The sequence below is a fragment of the Rhipicephalus microplus genome, chromosome 7 (assembly GCF_043290135.1).
Source record: "Rhipicephalus microplus isolate Deutch F79 chromosome 7, USDA_Rmic, whole genome shotgun sequence".
Classification (NCBI taxonomy): domain Eukaryota; kingdom Metazoa; phylum Arthropoda; class Arachnida; order Ixodida; family Ixodidae; genus Rhipicephalus; species Rhipicephalus microplus.
This window is the reverse complement of record NC_134706.1, coordinates 124,961,962-124,983,903: the sequence shown is the minus strand read 5'-3', so window position 1 is coordinate 124,983,903 and position 21,942 is coordinate 124,961,962. Positions and strand designations below refer to the sequence as shown.

General features: G+C 47.1%; 1 protein-coding gene across 1 annotated transcript in view; it reads right to left on the bottom strand.

Moving 5' to 3' along the window:
* LOC119182689 (glutathione hydrolase proenzyme) overlaps window positions 1-20,867 on the bottom strand; it is a 53,466-nt gene extending 32,599 nt beyond the window's left edge. The window contains exons 1-3 of the mRNA XM_075868284.1: window positions 20,713-20,867; window positions 8,464-8,719; window positions 6,953-7,121 (exon numbers count right to left, since the gene is read on the bottom strand). Of these exons, the coding sequence (XP_075724399.1) occupies window positions 6,953-7,121; window positions 8,464-8,719; window positions 20,713-20,742 (455 nt within the window). The 5' untranslated portion in view covers window positions 20,743-20,867. The remainder of the gene's footprint in view (window positions 1-6,952; window positions 7,122-8,463; window positions 8,720-20,712) is intronic.
* Between the last annotated feature and the right edge of the window lie 1,075 nt (window positions 20,868-21,942).

Below are 21,942 nucleotides of genomic sequence, written 5' to 3'. Positions count from 1 at the left end.
CGTATTGTATGTAACTATTGTGGAGTGTGCATTTTTGTGTATTATTTTCGATCTGCCATTATTGAGAATATAATTTGTTTGTTTATCAACTCTCGGCTCTGTCTTGTTCTTTGGGCCACAGCCGGCGTCCGCTGGCGCACCAATAAGGACCACTTCTAAATTGTCCACGCTTTCGTGGTGCGGTTCGGGGGGCCGATACTTCGGCTCTTGGAATTAGCCCGGCGATTGCCTCCCTAATAAACGGGACATGTGTGACAATTAATCTGGCGTCCGCGAAACAGGACCTTTTGGTGCACAGTGTGTCCAAAGTAGTGAGAAAGAGCCTCGAGTTGTTGATAGTGCTATCGGAACGATTTTGTGTGTTGTTTAGTGTTCTCGTTAACGAGTGCAGGAGAGTGTTCCGATAGACTGATTTAGGCAGATACTTTTTGCACGCGGCAAGGTTTTATTTGCGAGTTGCGAGACACAATGGATCTCGAAAAGTTAGTTGCTCTTGGTGAAAAGATGGGTCTTTCTGGCGCCGAACTACGGAAGTGGGTTACCCAGAAGGAAAAAGAAGAAAAAGAGAGAGCCAAAGAAGAAAAAGCAGCCGAGCTGAAAAGAGAGAGGTTGGCGGCAGAGAGGGCGAAGGAAGAAAGAGAGCAACAATTGAAGTTGGAGCTGGAGAGAGAAAAGTTGGCAGCCGAAAGGGCGAGAGAAGAAAGAGAAGCGGAGATGGCTGAAAGGGAACGGCAGCGGCAGCACCAGATGGAACTCGAGCGGCTCCGTTTGCAACAGCGAAGCGAAACGCCCGTCCAAGCTAGAGTTGAAAGCGGCGAACGGGAAGATCACGGCTTCCGCTTGAACCCAAGCAAGCTGCTCGTAGCGTTTGATGAAAGGAAGAACGACATTGACGCGTACCTTCACCGATTTGAGACGATTGCGAAGAGCCAGAATTGGCCGGAACATCAATGGGCAACTGCTTTGAGTACTTGCTTGAGTGGTGAAGCGCTCAGTGTGTACGGTAGGCTGACGCCGACCGATGCAGCCAACTATGCAAAGGTGAAAGCTGCTTTGTTGAAGCGATTTAGATTCACTGTGGAAGGATTCCGGGACAGATTTCGGACAGGAAAGCCAGCTGACGGTGAGACAGCTACGCAGTATGCCGCCCGACTTTGCCATTATTTCGACAGATGGATTGAACTTTCAGGGACAGCACAGGAGTACGATGAGCTTAGAGAGCTCCTAATTAGAGAACAATTTCTTACTAGTTGCCACCCAAGCCTGTCGCTGTATTTGAAAGAGAGGAATGCTGAGTCACTTGAAGGAATGCTTGAATTGGCTGATCAATTCTCGGAAGCGCAAGGTGGCACTAATTTGGCCAAAGTCAAGAAGGAGTGTCCCGACGATTCGAAGAAATTGGCTCCCGAAGAAAAGAAGCGTGCACCAGAGAGCCTTCCGCGATGTTTTCTGTGCAACCGAGTGGGTCATCGCGCGAAAAACTGTCGAACGATCTTTACGAGTCCTACGGTTGTAAAATGTTTCAAGTGTGGTCAGACTGGGCACAAATCAGATGCATGTCGGAACGGAGTGAGTCAAACTCACCAGGTATCCTATGTGCAAGCAGCACCGAAATCTGATAATAATGCCGTCACTGATGGATTCGTAGAGTTGAAGAATGGGGAGAAAATTCCTATTGTGGGGGCTGTAATGTCAAAACAGCCAACCGGTGTTACGAAGGGAATGCCAACGCTTCCTGGAAAGATTTCAGGCAAGAAGATTACGGTTCTAAGAGACACCGGTAGCTCCACGGTTATCGTGAGGAGAAATTTGGTACGGGAAAGAGAGTTGACAGGCAGAACGAAACCGGTTTGCCTAATCGACCGTACAGTCCGGATGCTTCCCGAAGCAGAAATTGAGGTTGAAACCCCGTACTTCAGCGGGAAGGTTACTGCGTTATTCATGACGACCCCCCTGTATGACCTTGTCATCGGAAACATCGACGGGGCGCGAGGGCCAAGTGATCCAGAATGTTTGGGAGAAGACCGGAAGATAGAGTCCTCGCCAACACAGCGGCCGCGAGATACAGTGGAGGAACATCCCGTGACGGATCTCACTAGAGCCCAAGGTGAAGCTGCGGCGCAAGAGACAGCGAAGGAGAAGACGATCGTGTCGAATCAGTTCACGGGCCGAGCAACCAGACTTACGTCGGCACGACCTCAACCGACAGACAGTGTAAAGGAGACGGTGTTGGCCAGCCGGGCAAAATGTAGAGGCATGATCAAGCGGGTAAATAAACAGACAGGACCCGTCGAATGTAATGACGCGTTAACGGTGTCGGAAGAGACAACGATGGCTGAGACGATGCCTCAGATATCGTCGTTGGAAAGGGCTCGCCGAAAAGGAACGTGGAAACACAAGAAGAGATCGAGCGAGCACCGCAAAAAGGGGCGCAATCGCTGTTCGAAGTACTCAAGATAGGTGCTGAGGTGGAATCAGAATGTGTTTGGCAGGGCTGAGTGACATATGTTGTGTTAATGTTCTTGTTATCCTGGTTCTCAAGTGTATGTCGAGCGAGTCAGTGTTCTGTGCGATGATGTGATGTATAGTGTTGTATAATTGTTGTATAGACAGAACCTTGTACGTTTGTATTGTTTGGAATGTGTGATGAAGTGTTGTAATCATGTGCCTGTGGTTATATTTCATGTGCTGTGGAATTGAACTACAATGTAAGATTGTATTTCGTGATATATTGTGAATGTGACGTGTCACGAGCGACGGATTGTGTTACAGTCTGTGAGAGTGTGTGGTGACTGTTCTCGCTCGTTTGTGTGGTTTGAATAATATGAGATAATATTCTTAAAGTGGGGGGCGGTGTCACAGAACGAGCGCTAAAAAAAAGAGCGTGCCGCCAAATCCTTGCGACAACGGGCGGCAGAAACGCCGCGAGGTAAAAAGAAAAAAAAAGAAAGCAAACACCCAGGGCTCCCGGGCGCGCGCTCTCCCTGCAGAAGCACGGCTTCGCAGACGATCCTCCTCACCCCACATCGGCGGCCCAGCAAGGCCGCGATTTTTCTAGAACGAAGGAGGCGGGGTCAGACCGAGTGAATCATCCTCCGGAGAGGGCAGTCGAACCGTCTCGTGCCTCTCCCCAGCCTTCGCTGCGTATCGCGCCGACGAAATGACGAGAAACATCTGGAAAGTCGCGCGCAAGGTATTTAACCGAGCAGCCGAGACGAGAAATCAGGAGAAGACGGAACGTTAGCGCCGGAGCGCGTAGGGATTCCGCCGTGGAGTCGGCGAAGGTTCTGCCCGTAGTGACAGAACAGGAGGAGACGGAAGTGAGCGCCAGAGTGCGTAGAGAGTCCGCCGTGTAGTCGGCGAAGTTTTTGGTCCGAAGGGACGGCTCGAGCTACAGGCAAGAGTGTGGGTTTACCGCTATCGAGCGAAGACGCGGGCAACAGCTGCGTGTGTGAAGCCGACGGATTTCCGGCGAAGAAGTTTGAAGCTTGGAGAGTGGCCATTTGAGGACGCGAGGTTTCCTGGAAGAGAAACTTCGAGAACTACGGAACGACAACAACGCTGGACTTTGAGTGAGTGATTCTCGGAAGAGTATCATTCAGACTTTTGTTCCAAGGACTTTGGACTGAATAGGTTTTCTATCTCTTTAGTCCTTAAGTGTCGTGGTTGTTCAATGCATGCGACTGCATTGTAGTGAGTATTGTTGTCTGTGTCAGTTGTTTTGAGTGTGGCTGATTGTACTGTGTAGTACGTTGTCTGATTGGTGACGTATTGTATGTAACTATTGTGGAGTGTGCATTTTTGTGTATTATTTTCGATCTGCCATTATTGAGAATATAATTTGTTTGTTTATCAACTCTCGGCTCTGTCTTGTTCTTTGGGCCACAGCCGGCGTCCGCTGGCGCACCAATAAGGACCACTTCTAAATTGTCCACGCTTTCGTGGTGCGGTTCGGGGGGCCGATACTTCGGCTCTTGGAATTAGCCCGGCGATCGCCTCCCTAATAAACGGAACATGTGTGACACCGGCTCTTAAACAGCTCACACTACTTCTCTTGTATGAGAAATACCAAGACTCCACACTTATATATACTGACGGATCGATTCAGCCGGTCAGCTCTACAAGAGCAGTAGTGATACCAAGGTTGGCCACGACAAATAAATTCAAGACATCTCACGCAACAACATCAACGGCAGCAGAATTGGCAGCACTTCGTGCCGCGTTGCAATTTGCAGTTGATCAACCTACACGCAAGTGAACTATTTCCTGCGACTCGAAGGTGGCACTGCAGTCTCTACTATCAGCTTTACGCCGTGGACCACACGAGCAGCTGGTACTAGAGATAGCAGAGGTTATACACCACCTGACTGAGAAAGGGCACCAAATTACATTTCAGTGGTTGCCCAGTCAGTGCGGAATCATCGGCAATGAACGGGCCGATCAAGCTGCCCGCTAAGCCCACACAGAAGATCATAAACTACGACTACCACTTTCTAGGACAGATGCTGCACGAAAGCTCCGCAGGCTTGCTCGCCAGCAAACCACATCACAATGAAATCAGCCACACTTCAAGCATGCCCGACTGTACTTGCTTGACCCTGTGCTAAGTCTTGAAGTCCCATCGAGACTTTGCCGAGCAAACCAGACCCTGTTATGTAGGCTGTGGTTGGGCGTTGCGTTTACCAACGCCTACGCTTTCCGCATTGGGATGGCCGACACCGCAGCCTGTGGCCACTGTGGCGAAGAAGAGACGATCCAACATATTCTTTGTGTCTGCCTAGCGTATAGTAAACAACGACTATGCCTTCGCAAGGAACTCAGCAAATTAGATAATCAACTTCTGTCGGAGCAAGGAATTCTACAATATCGACAAGATGCAACTTCATCAAAAAAGGCCCTGAAAGCGCTACTACACTTTTTGCGATCAAACGGCCTTACTGAACGGTTGTAGCTAGGGCGCCCTTCCTGTGTGTGTTTTCGTTTTCACATAAGTGCGCGTGCGTTCTTTTTTTTCTCTATCTACCCCCTCTTTCTTGCCCCTACTTCCCCGCCCCCAGCCCTGGGTAGCAAACGAGATGCTAGTATCTGGTTAACCTCCCGGCCTTTCATTTCTCACTCTCTCTTTCTTGGCACTTGACTTGGGCCTGTCAGCGCCTGTTTTGTTGTTTCTAAATTTCTCATGACGTCCTTGTGGTGTCCTTTAAATGCCACTGCAGTCACGTCAGCACTTCTGTCAACTGCGCATATGAGAGATGTGCTGTTCATCATCGCGCTCACTTTCTGAGGCTCATTAGACGCTGTGCTTCTCTCCTCACCGAGATTACACTCTCTCATGCATTGTCTTTACTCAGATGAACGGTTTGGCATGTCCTTATTGCACACACTTGAGAAGCAGCCTGTTGCATCGTGGCACTTCCCACACAGCTATTGAACGCTTTGGCCGCCGCTGGACACTGCGCTTTCGTGTGGTTGCGGGCTCCTCCATACCACCAACACCGTCCGGCGTCGTCGCGTTTCGTGGTGAATAGATGGCCCAAAATTGCTTGAGAGAGTGTTTTGTTTATGGATGCCCGTTCTGTGGCCTGACTTTCTGACTTCGTCGCCAGCAACATCAAGGTGCTTCTTGTGGTGAATTTCTCTTTGCTGCTGCTTGACCACCTCTCCGGAGTTTTCGGTCTATTTTGCCACTGACTGCAGCATCACTTTGGGATCCAGTGCGTATCGTTCAGTCCGATGTCCAACAGTACGACCCCGAGACTGTCGCGGATGAGCAAATCATTGAGTTAACCGTATTCGCAAGCCTCGGCTACTTTTTGTAGGTCCCTGGTGAACGCTTCGACCGGTTCATTGGGTTGTTGAACCTTGTTCTCTGGCAGATGAGGTTCGTACATGGCATAAAGTGCTCCCCTAACTTCAGTTTCACGGCAGTGTAGTTTACCGTTTCATCGCCAACTATTCAACTATGTATTTTCGTCCCGAAGATCAAATGAACACACAAACCAGTAACGTTCGCGTCGAGCAATCCATTGCTTTAAATCCACCCGTTTTTAGAAATCAATCTTTTCAGGTTGCTCAATGGCGGAATAAATAAAGGAATTCCTCCCATTTAGCTGCTGCGCAGCCGCGATGTGCGGCGTTTTCTCCCCACTTGTCGGCGATGTTCGAAACCGATTGCTTCACGGATGCTCACCGCTTGTTTACTTGCATTGTGTAGTTCACTGTGCAGTTGGATTCACCGCTGCCACCATAGCGCAACCGATCACTGCTACACAGTCGTTACAAAGGCTATTTAGAGAACCCAGAACCCTTTATTCTGGCGTGGTAGGCAGGCCAGGAAGCAACGCACATGCGGTGACTTCGCGCTTGAACTTTCTTGTCCAAGCGTGAAGTCCCATTCTGGATTTTGTCCACGCCACAGGCACAGCTCTCTGTGAGCCTGCCACGTGCCGTTGCCGTAGTCGGTGGTCCACGAATATATCAGGCAAATGCAAAGCAATTAAAAGTGCAACCGCTATGTATAAAAGCGCTATGTTAGGACTTTTATGTTGATGGAGTAGAGGGGAGGCTGTCCTTATTGCTCTTGATTTTCTTTCTTTATTGGTCTGACCGTACTTATGAACTTCTCTGCATATTACACTATTACAATGCCTTCGATTTCAACACGAGACACCGAAAAATATGCACCACCCAAACCTCAAGGAAACACACAAATATGGCAAAATAATTCTAAGTTTCTATCAAATAAAAACCATACTTTATGGAACTTAAGACGTTTTCAAGGATAACAAATGCCATTCGGTGCCTGAATAGCGCATGTGATGGATCAGGTATTTAATACATGTTCACTTAAAGCTGAGAATATAAAATATAACGTTTCAATAATTATCAATGTAAACCATGGCATATGAGTAAATATTCAGCACCAGTTTTGATTCCCTGTAAAAAGTATTACCTGTCAAGTTTCACTGAAGCTGCACAGTCACGTGCTCTTTCGCGAGAAAGCATTTTGGTTATGGCAGCTTTATCTTCTGGAGCACCCACGTATCGCATGCCGTCAGCTGTAGCATGCCGTAATGCCTCTACCATAACGTGTTGGAACTGGCCCGGAAGTTCTTGTAGTGCTGCAAGCAGGTTACGACGTGAAATAAACGTTTCGCGTGCAACGCTGTACTCATTTACTAATTCATAACACCTTGCGTGCAATTACAAGTTCTTTGCAGTGCAGATTTGACAGAACTCCTATATTAATTCTGTAAACGAGGAGGTTTATTATGATAACTTCGCATTCTGTGGCCTTCTCGACTAATCGGACGCTGGGACAATGCAAACGTTGGGTATTCTGTAGCTCAGTGTTTTTGATCAAATAAAATTCAGAGCACCTATGGAATTGCACAAAGCGAGAAACAGATTTTCAGGAAAAAAAACGAAACTTTTCAAAACAATACTTTTTTTTCGTTCTGCGATGCTGCATGCTGACAAATATGATCATACGAAAAGCTTCTCCTCGTATTCCGTACATTGAGCTGTCTGAGCTCTAGTATTTGTCTCGGAGCAATCGTGTTTATTTTGGAGCTTTCCTCCACCCATCGTAAACAGGCAGATGAACGGGCAAATCATGAACGGGCAGTTCACGATTTAAAGTTCTAGGCTACACTATTTATTTTGCAGTGCAAGTTCCTGAATTCTGTATCTTTCGTAAATTTCTATGCACTCGTATTAAATTAGGGACACTTTGAATGCAATCCAGTCGAACCCACTTGAAACTAAAGCGGTCTCAGCAATATACATTACTCATAACTGTCAAAAGATGCTGTACCCTCAGCTTTCGCGTGTTTTCTATGGTAAAATAACCAACCTACAGCAATGATTGAATGCGACATTATCGGTTATAAAAAGGAATTCGGACAGCTGGGCGTCTGTCTTCAAATTATGAAATGCGAAATACCTGAAAAGAAACAAAGAAGAAAAGAAAAATTCAAGCTGCCTAAACCCTGCACACGACAGCATCGTCCTCCAGCGCTTTTTCGGAAGTACGGTAAGCTTCACCGCAAAGTTTTATAGCAATGCCGCAAAGCGGACTTTTGAAATCCGGCATGGCGTGTGAGCGGCGGTGGATTCTCAGTAAAGCATTTATTCCTCAAAGTGTTTCAGCGTCCAATGCTTCCCACATTGTCCTACAGTGGCTCAATGAGGCATGCGATGGGGCGCGAAAGCGGCTGAACTTTCAAGCATGTCCGAAAAATCAGCAACCTCGCATCCTTATCACCGATGACTATTTTCACATTGATAATAGTATGCCAACTTCTTAATTTGCTTTTTTTTCGAGCAATCTGATTGTAGCAATATTTGGTTATAGTAACGAAGTTTCCATAGCACCTGGTATTGTTGTAAATGGGTTCAACTGCATTATGAAATCATAACACTTGAATTCATCCTAAGTAAGTGAAGGTAAGCGTACTGCACCTGCCAGATCGAAACCTTCGAGGATATTGAGTGCCTCGAGCATCACAGCCCCGTGAGTGGGAAGTGGTGTTGTGTGCACAGTTACGTTTCCGTGATATGTCGTTTTCACGGGTTCCACCTGCATGGGCTCCGGTGACGCCCGATGGTCGGAAAGGTCCTTGGTCGACAAGACACCACTCGCCGAGTGCACGGCTTCTATCATGCATTCAGCCACGGAGCCTTCGTATATCGCACGCGGTCCCTCAGCAGCAATCCTCTGCGGTTGTATGATAAAGAATGACGCCATAATATGATACCTTGAGAAAACATTGCCTGATGATGCAACATGTACACATGAGACAGCCGGTTATGTAAAACAAACTTAGGATTATTTGTATGACAATATTTAATCTAGAGCGCAATGACTGCATTGCAATAAATCACCGACATCATCCTCGAGGTGACAACGGCATGACAGATGCCATGTGAAGTTACAGCTGCACAACAAAAATAGTAATGTTCAAATGCCGTATCCTTCTCTCATGGCTCTAAAATTGTGGTGAAACATTTCATCTCTGTTTACGGAAAGTTTTGAATAATTAATTCCACTGGTTGTACCATCGCACTCACTGTCCTTCTTACCAGGTCAAGTTAACAGCCATCTAAGATACTAGCCATCATGTTCACGTTACACACAAATGACAGCGCACTTGTCTGGAGCTGCGCTACATTAGAGAACATTTACGTTTCGATCTGTTACTTATGTGAGGGTTTTATTATCACCAGAGCGTGAGTGTTCCCGGTTGTTAGCTTTCAGCTCTGCTAAATACAAAAAAAAAATAAAGAACACTTGAGCTTCGCTGTCAAGGCAGAACGTGATAATATACTCAGGCCCCGTTCAACGCGACATGAAGTGTGCTGATAGGAAAGAAGTGTTCGCGCCAATAGCATTCGTTGTTTGAAACTATCCTAGAGTCCCTACTTCAAGTTCAGTTACGATGTGTCCACTGCGCCATAATTTCTCCTATTGCGTAGAGGGCACTACGGACGTGTATTGCCCACTATGCATCTGTAAAGGGCTATTCGAATATGCACAGCTGCATATTTTGTAAGGGGTGCTCAGCTTTATGCTGCTGACCAGTAGGGCTACTCGTGTGTTATCACGTCTGCCTATATTCTACGACTCTGTCTAGCTATGCGTTATGTCAATTCTCCCCGTTACATGGCATCCTTATAGTGCCTTTTGCGAAGCCATTGCAAGCACTGGCATGAATTTATGGTACAACACCTGCTTTCAACGCAGAATGCCCATGACTAAATCATATTCGAACCAAATATTTTGATTAAATTTTATAGCATATCTGTTGAAGTTTTACTCTTAAAAGACACAAATTATAAACTCGTAGCATAAGACACCGGTGACGACACTAATATCAGAATGTCTGCCTAACTTGCTATTTAGTTCTAATAAGTTAAAATAATAAATTTCGACCAGCTCCATGTGCAAAGCTGCGGTGTGCTACCACAGTTCTCTGGCATTAACATGACCTATTGAGTAGTAAACGGAGCCTCATATTCTCTGTTTCAGCTTACCTGACTAAATGTTGGAACACCGTTAGAAGGGTTTCGGAATGTTTGCTCGAGCCATGCTTTTCTCTTCAAGAAGGAACATTTGTCAGCTACAAGTATTTTCGAGGCGTTACTAAGTATATGATGTAATTATTCGCAATTATCCTCGGAAAGCGAAAGTGAAAGAAGATTCAGCGCACTTTTATTAAAATAATTCCTATGCAATGAAATTACAATGCATTATTTAATAGATAGATAGATAGATAGATAGATAGATAGATAGATAGATAGATAGATAGATAGATAGATAGATAGATAGATAGATAGATAGATAGATAGATAGATAGATAGATAGATAGATAGATAGATAGATAGATAGATAGATAGATAGATAGATAGATAGATAGATAGATAGATAGACGGACGGTTGGCTGAATGAATGGAAATGACCAAAAAATTTTATTCCACTAAGCAACTTTTCGCATTTAAAATTGTTTAGCAGCAACCGTTGTTTATCTAGATCAAGATGTCAGACTCATATGAACCTTGATCGTGAGCAATAGTCGCCGTTTGACACCGGTTTTATTGCTGCGTGCAAACGACCTACGCTAAAGCGTTACTCTGCTGTCTAAGGCAGAAAGATGATACACACTTGCCTTTAAAAGCTGTGCCAGTGGCTGGTTCACTACGAATTGCCCCAAAGTAGGCCCTTCGCTCTCATTGTTCAAAAAGAAGTGACCACCCGGCATCAGCTTGAGACTCTGCTCTCGGAATCGCCATTGATTGTACTTTGTGTGATCAATGGGAAAACCATGCTCAGCGTAGTGCATCGCCGGTGACAACAGCTCGGAGAAACTCAACTGCGTGGCACGAAAAAAATATATATATCTGAATTGCCACACGGGTAAAGTTCCGTGAAACACAGCAGGTAATGATATGCTACATGTCTCGACTGAATAAATACACGAACAGCGCAATGTGTTGTTTTTCATCTATGATGGCAATACTAAAAATATTTACGGACGTTGTAGGTTCTGGAACAACTCTATGGTTATGAGGCGTGCCATGTTGGAATACTCCGGCACTTTCGGCTCTAGTCAACCTGCATTGACCTCTTGCCTCTTGCTTTTTTTTTGAAATGCGACCTTCATAGAAGGTATGGAACCCACACCTTTCGGGGTGTCTCCCAAACAACATATGCACTGTTGCATTGCGGTGGAATTTGTTTTCATGCCGCACTAATGTGGTGCATTGAGGCAAGCACTGGGAGACAAAATTTGAAACACCAGTCTCATAGCAGGTTGCTGCCATAAATTTTCGTCTGTAAAATTCGAATCTGACTATCATTAGCGCCTGCGATTTGTCATTTCCCTCATATCGAAGAAAAAAAACAAGTCCCAATCAACCAATCAGGTATTACAAAGCAGTAAGAACATAGAGGTCCTTGCCGTTATATTTTTCATGGCCAAACAGTTTCATAATATTGTGTCAAATTACGAAAAAACGAGCCCTTAAGTATACGCTTCTTTCTCATTTACATATATATATATATATATATATATATATATATATATATATATATATATATATATATATATATATATATATATATATATATATATATATATATATATATATATATATATATAGTGAAAATAAGTACGCGCCTCATAAAAACTGTTTATTGGTGACGTTTCGATCGGCGACCGATCAAAACGTCACCAATAAACAGTTTTTTCAAAAGCGTATACTTATTTTCCTTTAATTCTACGGCAACCGAAGCCACTCTTTATAATCTACAAATATATATATATATATATATATAGTAAAAATACTGTTAGACACCAAGCAGGGGTGAACCAACCGTTTAATGGGCCTAACAGCAGCGAGACAGCAGCCACAGGTTTCAGCAGCTGCAGCAGCACGAGCCTGCGCCACAACAAACGTCTTCTTCATCGTTTCTTTAGCAGAGCCCGTATTTATCACTACATTGACACCCCGGCGCCAAAGGAGCCATCTTGGCGACCTATGGCTCGGACAGGACTGGTGGGTCGTAGTGAAGTTCTAGACGGTCGACGTGCACAGTCTCGCGCCCTCGGCGCCGTTTATTTGTACACTCTATGGCAAAATTACCCGAAAAAGGAATAACGGAGAGCAATAGGTGCGCGCGATGAACAGATAGACCGTTGAGGAGCAAACACAGAAGGAAGCGTGCCGCGCGAAACCACTTAGTCTCCAAACACGCTCCAGAGGGATGAACCGCCCAGGGTTGCAGGCAGCGCGAAAACCGTTGCCATGGTGACCAGCCCTCCTTCTCCTCGCTTCTCCTTGTCTGCTGGCTCAGTCTTTCCCGTATTTTGCCGGCGACGGTTTTCGTTGCGTCACGCTCGCATTGCTCGACCACGGCCGCCTGGATTCGACTATCTAAAAATTACGACGTAGTGCTTGTGTGTTAACTTCGATGAGTGTGGGCTGCTGCTTTTACGTTTCGATGCAACCATGAAGTCTAGAGCAAGTCTCGACACGCCACCACGCCGCGCTGTATATCTCTGGCTTTAAGATAGTCACGACCAACACACGACAGCAACAGTTGGGAAGGCCAATATAGCGGCCGAGAAGACAACAGGCCTATCGGATATATACTTCAGTCCGACTCAGGGAGAAAACAGCACTGGCTTCTAAGGTAAGTAGATTATCATTCTTTATTCTAGTCTACTTGTCGCGCATGCGATATGGATCGCGCTTGCCGGCAACGGGCTCTGTCGTGTTGTATATCGCACACACGAAATGCATCGCGAAGGTCAGCTTCGGTGTCTGCAGTTCCCCTGTGCTTTGCGACCGCCTGGAAATTGGCCGTATTGCCGTCGGCCTCCCATACGCTCGCTCATCGAGTGCTCGCCTGCCTTCGCCGCCGCGATTAGCTCCGGGCTGACGATATTAGGCTGAGACCTCATCGCTGTGTTGGGAGTCGTCGAAAACACGTTGCGGGTTCTCGTAAAGAGCTTGGTTATAGTATGTCGCGTGCTATAATTGCACCAGCACGGGCTGGCGGGGCTTTCGCTAGCGTCGGAACTCACTGAAAATTGGTAGCCATTACAGTTGGCTTTCCCGTCAGTCAGTCGCAAGCAGCTCGGCGCTGTCTGTTGGCCGCAGCGGTGGACTCGCGTTTGTGCGCTGCACTCACTCGAGTTTGTGGAAAAGGGCCGCATTACCGTCGATTTATTCGGCGCTAGCTCCAAACGAGCTCGGTGCTGTTCGTGGCGGCGGCCAAGCGTACGCTCGCTCTCCTGTTCGAAGTTCGCTGGCGGCAGACACTCCGCGTGCAGCGCCACGTTTGGTCTCGCGTTCGCTTGCCCGAGCTAAACAACGTCGCTAGCTTAGGACTCGTCAACTTGTTAGCGGCACGGTGCTTCGCGGAGTTGTGGCTGTGGCCGCCGCTCCTAAGCTGTTGCGCTACGGGGATCGAAATGAGTCTTTGACGATGTGTGACATCACGATGAAATTATTCGCATGTAATATTTCCCGTATGTTTTCATTTCACCTTGCACGTAATTCTCATATGCATCTGAATACAGCTTCTGTCACGTGTGACTCACTACTTTACATACATTTTCTGTAGCCGTGGGCCCACACCGTGCTGAAGACCGTGTTCGCTGGCGTCTGGGATGCCTGTCATCCATCTCTTTTGTCAGAGCAGCTTCAGAAGGACTGTGCGAGATGTGAAGGTAAAGTTATTTGTGCCTCATATTTAAACGCTTGTTTTATGGTAACGTGCATTTACTTGTCATATGCGTGCATCTCCATCTTCTGTCAATTGTGTCTACCTATTTTACTATATTATTGTGCGTGCAGCCGTGAGAACACAACAGGCAGAAGGCTGCGTGCGCTGGCGTCTGCAATTCCTGTCATCTATCGCTTCCATCGGGGGAGCACACTAAAGAGTGAACAAGATTTGATAACGAGACGGGACATGTACACTTCACCATGAATTCACTTAAAAGAATGGAGAAACTTCATGTGTATGTAGAAAAATGAAAGATTTCGATGTCTCACTTCTGTCTTTCTTTGTTGTCGTGACTGCGAAAGCATTTACACATAGGTGACTAACTACGTTTTCACGTGTTTTTTTCTGCGCAATTTGTTGCTCCCTGCGCAGAACAACAGGCGAAAAAGTTATTAGGCCTGGCGGAAAATAATTAAAAAACATTGTTTGAACTGGGGACAAAAAGTTCAATTGATTGGAGTATTTAAGTGGATCAACCATTGGTCTGGCAACTTGCAACTGTGAGGGCTAACGCTTACCCGGTAAGGCATAAATGTGGGTTATAGCAGTTGCCCTATAAGGTGCAAATGTGAGGACTGAATGTTAGTCCTTTGAGGTGAATTGTGGGACTAACAGTTACTCACTAAGGTGTAAATGTGATGACTAAATGTTATTCCCTAGAGCTCGTCTGTGGGGACTAACGGTTAGACACGGTGCCGTTAGTCCTTAAAGAGATTACTTGTTGGGGCAGACCCATTAGTCCCCTAAAGGACGAACCACACACCCTTTTAATACACTTTTGCCTTAGAGTGTAGGTGGCTGAATATGTTCAACCATGTAGCTTACTGTGATGTGTGGTTGCTGTGTGATCCGGTACGGACCGTCATACTTAGGTATGAACTTTGAGCAAAATCCTGGGGCAGACGATGGCATGTTCAGCCACACGATTGTTGCAGGTGCCTATAAAGAAGGGAATAAGCGTCGGTCATAAGAGTGCTTCTAGCGAGCCTGATCGTGCGTATTGAGCGAACGTGCGAGCTGCCGACATTCTTCGGCATATGTGGCGGCTTCGGCCAAAGTTGTCGATTCTAAAGCATCTGGGTGGTACAGAAGGATATTGTCTAAGAATGATGAAGGTTCCCAACTATAAATAAGGACGACTGGCGAGCATTCAGTTGTCGATTGAATTGCGCTGTTGTAAGCGCAAGTAACGAATGCAGTATGTGGTCCCAATTCGTATGGTCATCGGAAACATATATGGACAGCATGTCACCCAGCGTGCGAAAAAATCGCTTGGTCATCCCGTTGGTTTGGGGGTGATATGCGGTTGTTGTTCGGTGCACGGTGTTGCATACACGTAGGAGGGCTTCTACAGCTTCCGACAAGAAGGAACGCCCACGGTCACTGAGAAGCTCGCGGGGTGCACCATGCCGAAGGACGAGGTTGTGCAAAATGAACAAGCCGACTTCACGCGCAGTGGCCTCGGGAAGCACCGAAGTTTTGGCGTAGCGCGTAAGGTCGTCCACGGTTACGATGACCCAGCAGTTTCCATTTGTTGTGTATGGTAGGGAACCGTACAAGTCGGTTCCGATGCGGCTGAAAGGCCGAGAAAGACAATGCAGTGGCTGGAGTGGCCCTGTGGTAATGCGAGAGGAGCTCTTCCGGCGTTGGCACAAAGAACATGAATGGACGTACTGCCTATCAAAGCGCTACATTCCGCCACAGTAATATCGAGCTCGTAGGCGAGCATTCGTCTTCACTACACCTGCGTGGGCGTATTGTGGATCCGCGTGGAAAGAGGCACAGACGTCGGAACGTAGCCGGCGAGGCATTACCAGCCACCATTTGCGGCCATCAGATAGGTAGTTTCGCCGGTACAGAAGACCGTCACGGATGGCAAAATGGCGAGCAGTTCGTCGAAGTAAACGGTTGTCGGTACGTGGAGACAACTGAGACAGGTACTCTAACAGAGACGCTATCCATGAATACTGGCGTTTCTCAGCGGACATGTCGGCATGTTCAAGTGAAAAACGTTCGCAGCTGCAAACAGACGCTGTAACACAATCGTGGGGAAGTGGAGAGCGAGAAAGAGCGTCGGCGTCGAAATTCTTGCGGCCTGACCGATAATTGCACGATTGTCATACTCTTGGAGACGTAGTGCCCAGTGAGCTAGGCGACCAGATGGATTTTTTAATGACGACAACGAACTAAACGCGTGGTGATCAGTCACGACGTTAAATGGGCGGCCATATATGTAAGGCCGGAATTTTGTTATTGCCTAAACAATGGCAACGAATTCTTTCTCGGTGACTGAATGGTTCTTTTCCGCTTTAGTGGGGGTGCGACTAGCGTAGGATACAACATCCTCATTCAGTCCAGATTTACGCTGAGCAAGAATAACGCCTAAGCCTACTCCACTAGCGTCCATATGGATTTCGGTTGGAGCATCTGGATCAAGTAGGATAGGATAGACGGTGGTGTCAGAAGATGGCGTAAAAAGGCGAATGCTTCGTCGCATGCTGGGGACCACGCCGAGATGTCTTAGTTGTTGGCAAGTAGCTTCATCAGGGGTGCGATTAAGGTGGCGAAATTGGGCACAAAACGGCGAAAATATGAGCAGATGCCGATGAAGTTGCGGAGTTCTTTTAGTGTAGCCAGCCTGGGAAAGTCGGCGACGGCGTGAAGCTTGGCTGGATCAGGAGGGACACCATGCTTGCTAACAACATGCTCTGAGGTGGTAAGCTGGCGGGCAGCGAAGTGGCATTTCTTCAACTTCAGCTGCTGTCCAGCGTCCGAAAGACAAGTCAGGACGCTTGCGAGATGGCTGAGGTGGGAGTCGAAGCCCTTCGAGGAAACGATGACGTCATCCATATAGCACAGGCATGTGTTTCATTTAAAGCTTTTAAGTATGTGGTCCATGAGACGCTTGAAGGTGGCAGGCGCATTAAAGAAGCCTAATGGCATGACGTTAAACTCGCACAATTCATCAGGTGTTGCAAACGCATCCTTAGAGCGGTCGGCTCCATTCATAGGGACATGCTAGTAGCCGGATTGAAGGTCTATAAAATAAAAGAACTCTGCTCCTTGCTGGAAGTCACGGGCGTCGTCGATACTGGGCAGCGGATAAACATCTTTTCTCGTGATCTTATCAGACGCCTGTTATCAACGCTAAATCTGATGCTGTCATTGTTTTTTTTTTCACCAGTACAACCGGAGAGGCCCAAGGGCTGTTTGAAGGTTGTATTACGCCACGTTGCAGCATAAAATTCACCTGATCATCAATGGCACGGCGTTCAGCGTGAAAAACTCGATATGGGCGCTGGCTCAAAGATGCATGGCTACCAGTGTCGTGTCAATTTTGTGAACGATGGCAGACGTGCGATCCAAAGAAAGTTGGCTAAAGTTAAAAGACATCTTGAAGCGACTGAGTAGAGCCAAGAGTTGGGTGCGCTGAGCAGCGGGAAGTTTAGGGTCAATCGATAGGTAAATAACCTCCGGAGATGAAGTGGGAGCGGTATCGGAGGAAATGGTGCTTAAGTGAGATGGTGGCAAGTCATCAGGTGGGTGACTGGATGAAACAGAATCAATATCCTCAAGGTGACCGAGGACTTCACCACAGAATAATACGGCTGGAGAGGGAAGGGAGTTTGGTATATAAATGAAGCCACGTGAACTTTCTACGGCGATAATACGGTGACAACTGCGAACGGGAGAAGGAAGCTTTTGGGAGAACTGAAAGCGTCGGAGGGGACAAAGAGGGCGGTGCCATAGGGTGTGTCGTCGCAAAAGAGTGGCACAAGAAGACAGGATAGAGGAGGGCTGTGAGTGTCCGTGGCCACAGTGACTCAGAAAAATAGTGGCCTTAAAAAAGGTCTTTAGGACATCGGCGCTTCACACAGGGGCAGTTCACGCATCGTCGACAACTTTAGTTTGGTGCGCATAGTGAGCGACGGCATGATGAACGTGGAGGAAAACCCAGCCTAAGAATTTATAGTGTGAACATGAGGAAAACACAACGAATTCGACTACATACAAAATATATTGGATGACCAGTCGAGCTGTGCACGCCGCAGAAGGTTGGATGTGATGCGCAGTGGCCGTGCGAAGAGAGATATCGGAAAACGGAAGCGTAAGCTTCTTCAACTTGCGACACAGTTCACTACATAGCACAGACATGGCCACACCAGTATCAACGATCGCTTTCGCAGGTACACTGTTAATATGCACAGTTCTTTTAATAGTAGGAGCAAACGGAGGCCTTGAAGGTTTGGGTATGTGAGCAGCTTTTGCCTTGGGAACTACGATGGTCAGTTTTCCGTTTGGGCGGGTGGAGATCGAGGAAGCAGCGGAGAAATATAGCGGCGCCGTGGTTAGGGCGACCGATCCCTGTCGAAGCCGCGGCGACGTGGCGTCGACTAATCCGACGTGAGGGGGGAGGGGGGACGAAGACGACTGTGGTGGCTCCGGACGATGAGAGTCATAAGTCGCCTCACCAGCAGTGGAGTTGAAATCCCGACTACGGCAGTAGCGTGCTACATGACCGGGAAGATAGCAGAAACAGCAAATTGGCCTGTTGTCCAGAGTGCACCAAGGGTTAGTTGATGGTGCTGAGGAGTGGCGAACAGGACGAGGCTGGGGACGGTGGAGTTGCTGCGTAGAAGGGACGGGGCCGTAAAAAAATATCCGTGACAGTTGGTAGCATCGGCGGCGATCGCATGGCGGCCTAAGCGTGAGAGGAGAGGAGATAGGCGAAGAATGGTATGTGGGAGACAGGGCGTCAGAAACTTGCTCTTCAATTGACTTGCGGAGCGTCGAGGTCAGCGTGCGCGCACTGGTCGGGACGTACGGCACACGAGACAATTGGCGTGACACTTCTTCTCGGACAAACTGCTGGATTTGCTGCATTAACGTGGTTTGTTCGGAGGAAACAGCGCCAATGTTTAACGCAGATGTAGAGGTCGTGTCGAGGTTTGGACGTCGAGTAGAAATGCGCTCTCTCCGCAGCTCGTCGAAACCTGACAGCGCTGAATAAGCTGGGCGACGTTTTGCGGGTTTTTTGCAACGAGCTTGTGAAAGGTGTCGTCCTCGATACCTTTCATGATGTGCCATGTTTCGTCAGTGTCAGAGATGTCGGAATCGATACGAAAGCAGAGGTCCAAAACATCCTCAATATACGAGGTTAAGGTCTCGCCAAAGCGCTGTGCGTGGCAGCGCAAGCGCTGTTTGGCGCGCAGCTTGCGAACAGTGAGTCGGCCAAAGAATTGTGCAAAGTGCGTCTTGAAGGTTGACCAAGAGGGCATTTCCGCTTTGTGGTTGTTAAACCACAGTTTTGCCACACCCGCTAGATAGAAATTAAGGTAAGCGAGCTTGTCTATGTCATCCCAGTTAATGTGGGTGCTTACCGCTTCGTACTGGGACAGCCAGTCGTCGGCGTCTTGGTCGTCGGTCGCGTTGAAAATCACTGGATCTCGCTGTCATGGCATTCCGGAACAGGTGACAGATGGGATTATGACTGCAGGTGGCTGAGTCATGTCGTCCGGCCTTGCCGAGGCGGGGGAGGGGGGGGGGTGGAGGTAGACTCCGGGAACGGAGTTCCAGCTTGAGACAACCAGCACTTTCCACCATATGTAAGAATAATGTTAGACGCCACGCCGGGGGTGAAGTAACTGTTTAATGGGCCTAACAGCAGCGATACAGCAGCCAGCGGCCGCGGTTTCGGTTTCAGCGGCAGCTGCAGCAGCACGTGCCTCCGCCACAAACACGTCTTCTTCAATGTTTCTTCAGCAGAGCCCGTATTTGTCACTACAATATATATATATATATATATATATATATATATATATATATATATATATATATATATATATATATATATATATATGTGTGTGTGTGTGTGTGTGTGTGTGTGTGTGTGTGTGTGTGTGTGTGTGTGTATGTGGTCATATTTAGGATACTTCATCACCTGTACATAAAAATCCTCAGATGGTGTTTTTCATGTTTATCACATGCGGCGACATCTATAAAACTGGTTTGGTCACGTTTTTCACGCCTAATAAATGGCAGTAAAGCACCACGTCGCATGTATAGGAGCTACCAGGCCAACAGTGCAAACAATGCCTTTTCGGAACGTGCGATGGCGCAATCTCCTCGGCCAGAAAAATATACGTCCTGCAGAATAAAAATATTAGGCCATATAGAGGCTTCAGTTGTAGTTGGCGGCACGAGAATCCGTAGGCTGCTTCAGCGTTGCAGTGTCTTGTTTACCAATGCAAGTTCAGGTGAGTGTCAGCGCTTCCTTGTAAAAGGAGCGAAAGTGTAATAGGGGTGAATATGTTGCTGTCATGCTTGGTTCTTGTTGTGTAACTTCCCGTAAACACGCCAGCAATGTTTCGACTGGGTATCAATACCACTAAAGTGCGCGCTGTTTTTCTGTAAGTTATTGTGCACATCCCGGTACCATTCGGTGACATTGAGTGTGAACTGTTGGCCATGTGCAAGACATTTTACGCTTTACTACCTGAAAGCCTATGCTAACCATAACCGCGTGTCACATCTCCCACCACTGTGCACTACGATTCTCTTAGACGTGCCTCACTCTTCAAGTCAGTCTGATCAAAACACCGGGCAGTTGCTTACTTCATCAGCTCATTTGCCGCATATGTACACTATAAGTTTACTTATAGAAGCTAGCAGCCTTTCTTTGAGTAACGTTCCAAAGTAATGCTATTGCAATCAGTGGTTTTACTGTGTGGAAAAATTGTTGCTTTATTGCATCTTCCGATAGCACTCGCAAAGGTATAATGCCATCCACAGCATAACCCGCGATTTCTCATTGTCTTACGCCGAAAGAATTATTAGGTCTTTCTTACCGGTACCATTAGTTTATCATTCCATACGAAACAGCCTTATGTGGTGGAAAAAGACAATCCCTGACTCACCCAAGCCGGCCACGCTGGCCACCATATCATCGCTGACTACTGCAGCCTTCGGTGCTATCAAGGGAAACCTTGTAGACATTCTCCTCAAGCTTTGGTACGAGAAACAGGTCATCGCACGAGTATACAAAGAAAGGTGATGTGAGCGTACCGAATAGCAAACCAATCTGCACGCGAGTCTTTCCATATAACTTCCCGCCACCTCACGAGCCCTGACTTGCTGGCCGGCAGCTGCGTGTGAGTCCCAGCTGACGTTCACGCCAACCGTCACCACCAGCTGCGGAACATATTCAGAGAAACGTATCACGACACCCGCTACTCTATTTTTTCAACCTCACCTAAAACGTTTAGCAATTTATTTGAATGAGGAATGTAGTTCATATGCTTACACAACGACAGGATGGGCGCATTGTTATTTTAGCATCGTGCCCTCTCCTTATGCTCCCCACCATCCTGAGCAGCAGCAGATACGAGCATGCAGCAAAAGCTGTTATGAAATAAGAACGCAGGAAACGTGTGACGCCATAAATCTGTCCCGGCACCACCGCTGGTCTCCGTAGCTAATATCACAAACAATAGAAAAAAAAGTGAATAAAACAACCCAAGAACATAATATAACCTCAACCCGGGTCCGCTGCATGCCAGTCCAGTATTCTACCACTGAGCCATTCTACCACTTCTAAACTAGCCTAATGTAGGCTTGATGACGGGATAAGTATCACGCTAATACAAATAATAAAGCGTTTTAAAACATTGAAGGAACATCCAGGCACCGCACAATGTGAATAGGCTAAAGAGTGGGTAGTACAATGATCTAGCTCATTACAAAAGATTGTTTTGTTTACCTATTAACTGCGGCGCATAGCCACTTTAGGCATAATTCGTCATCGTCGTCAGCCACTGCATAAAATTATCGCATAAAACTCCCAGCAAGTGTGTAACACTACACTTATGCGAAGAGTAATGAAGGATAGCACAGTGAATGCAAGCCTGCTACTCAAAAATTATTATTTATGGCGTAGTGGTTACGCCGCACGTGTGCTAGCAACTCAGAGTGTGAAGAAAAGGCTCTGAAACGCCACTGTTCGAGCTTTCGCTGTGAACTCGCTGTGAAGCTCGCGCAACGAAGCTCGTGGTGACATGTCACAGCGTTGAAGGGCAGCCCTGGCGTGTTTGTGTTTTTACCCCATGTCGGTGATGTGGCTTGATTACGCTTTTTGTAAAGCACTCAAT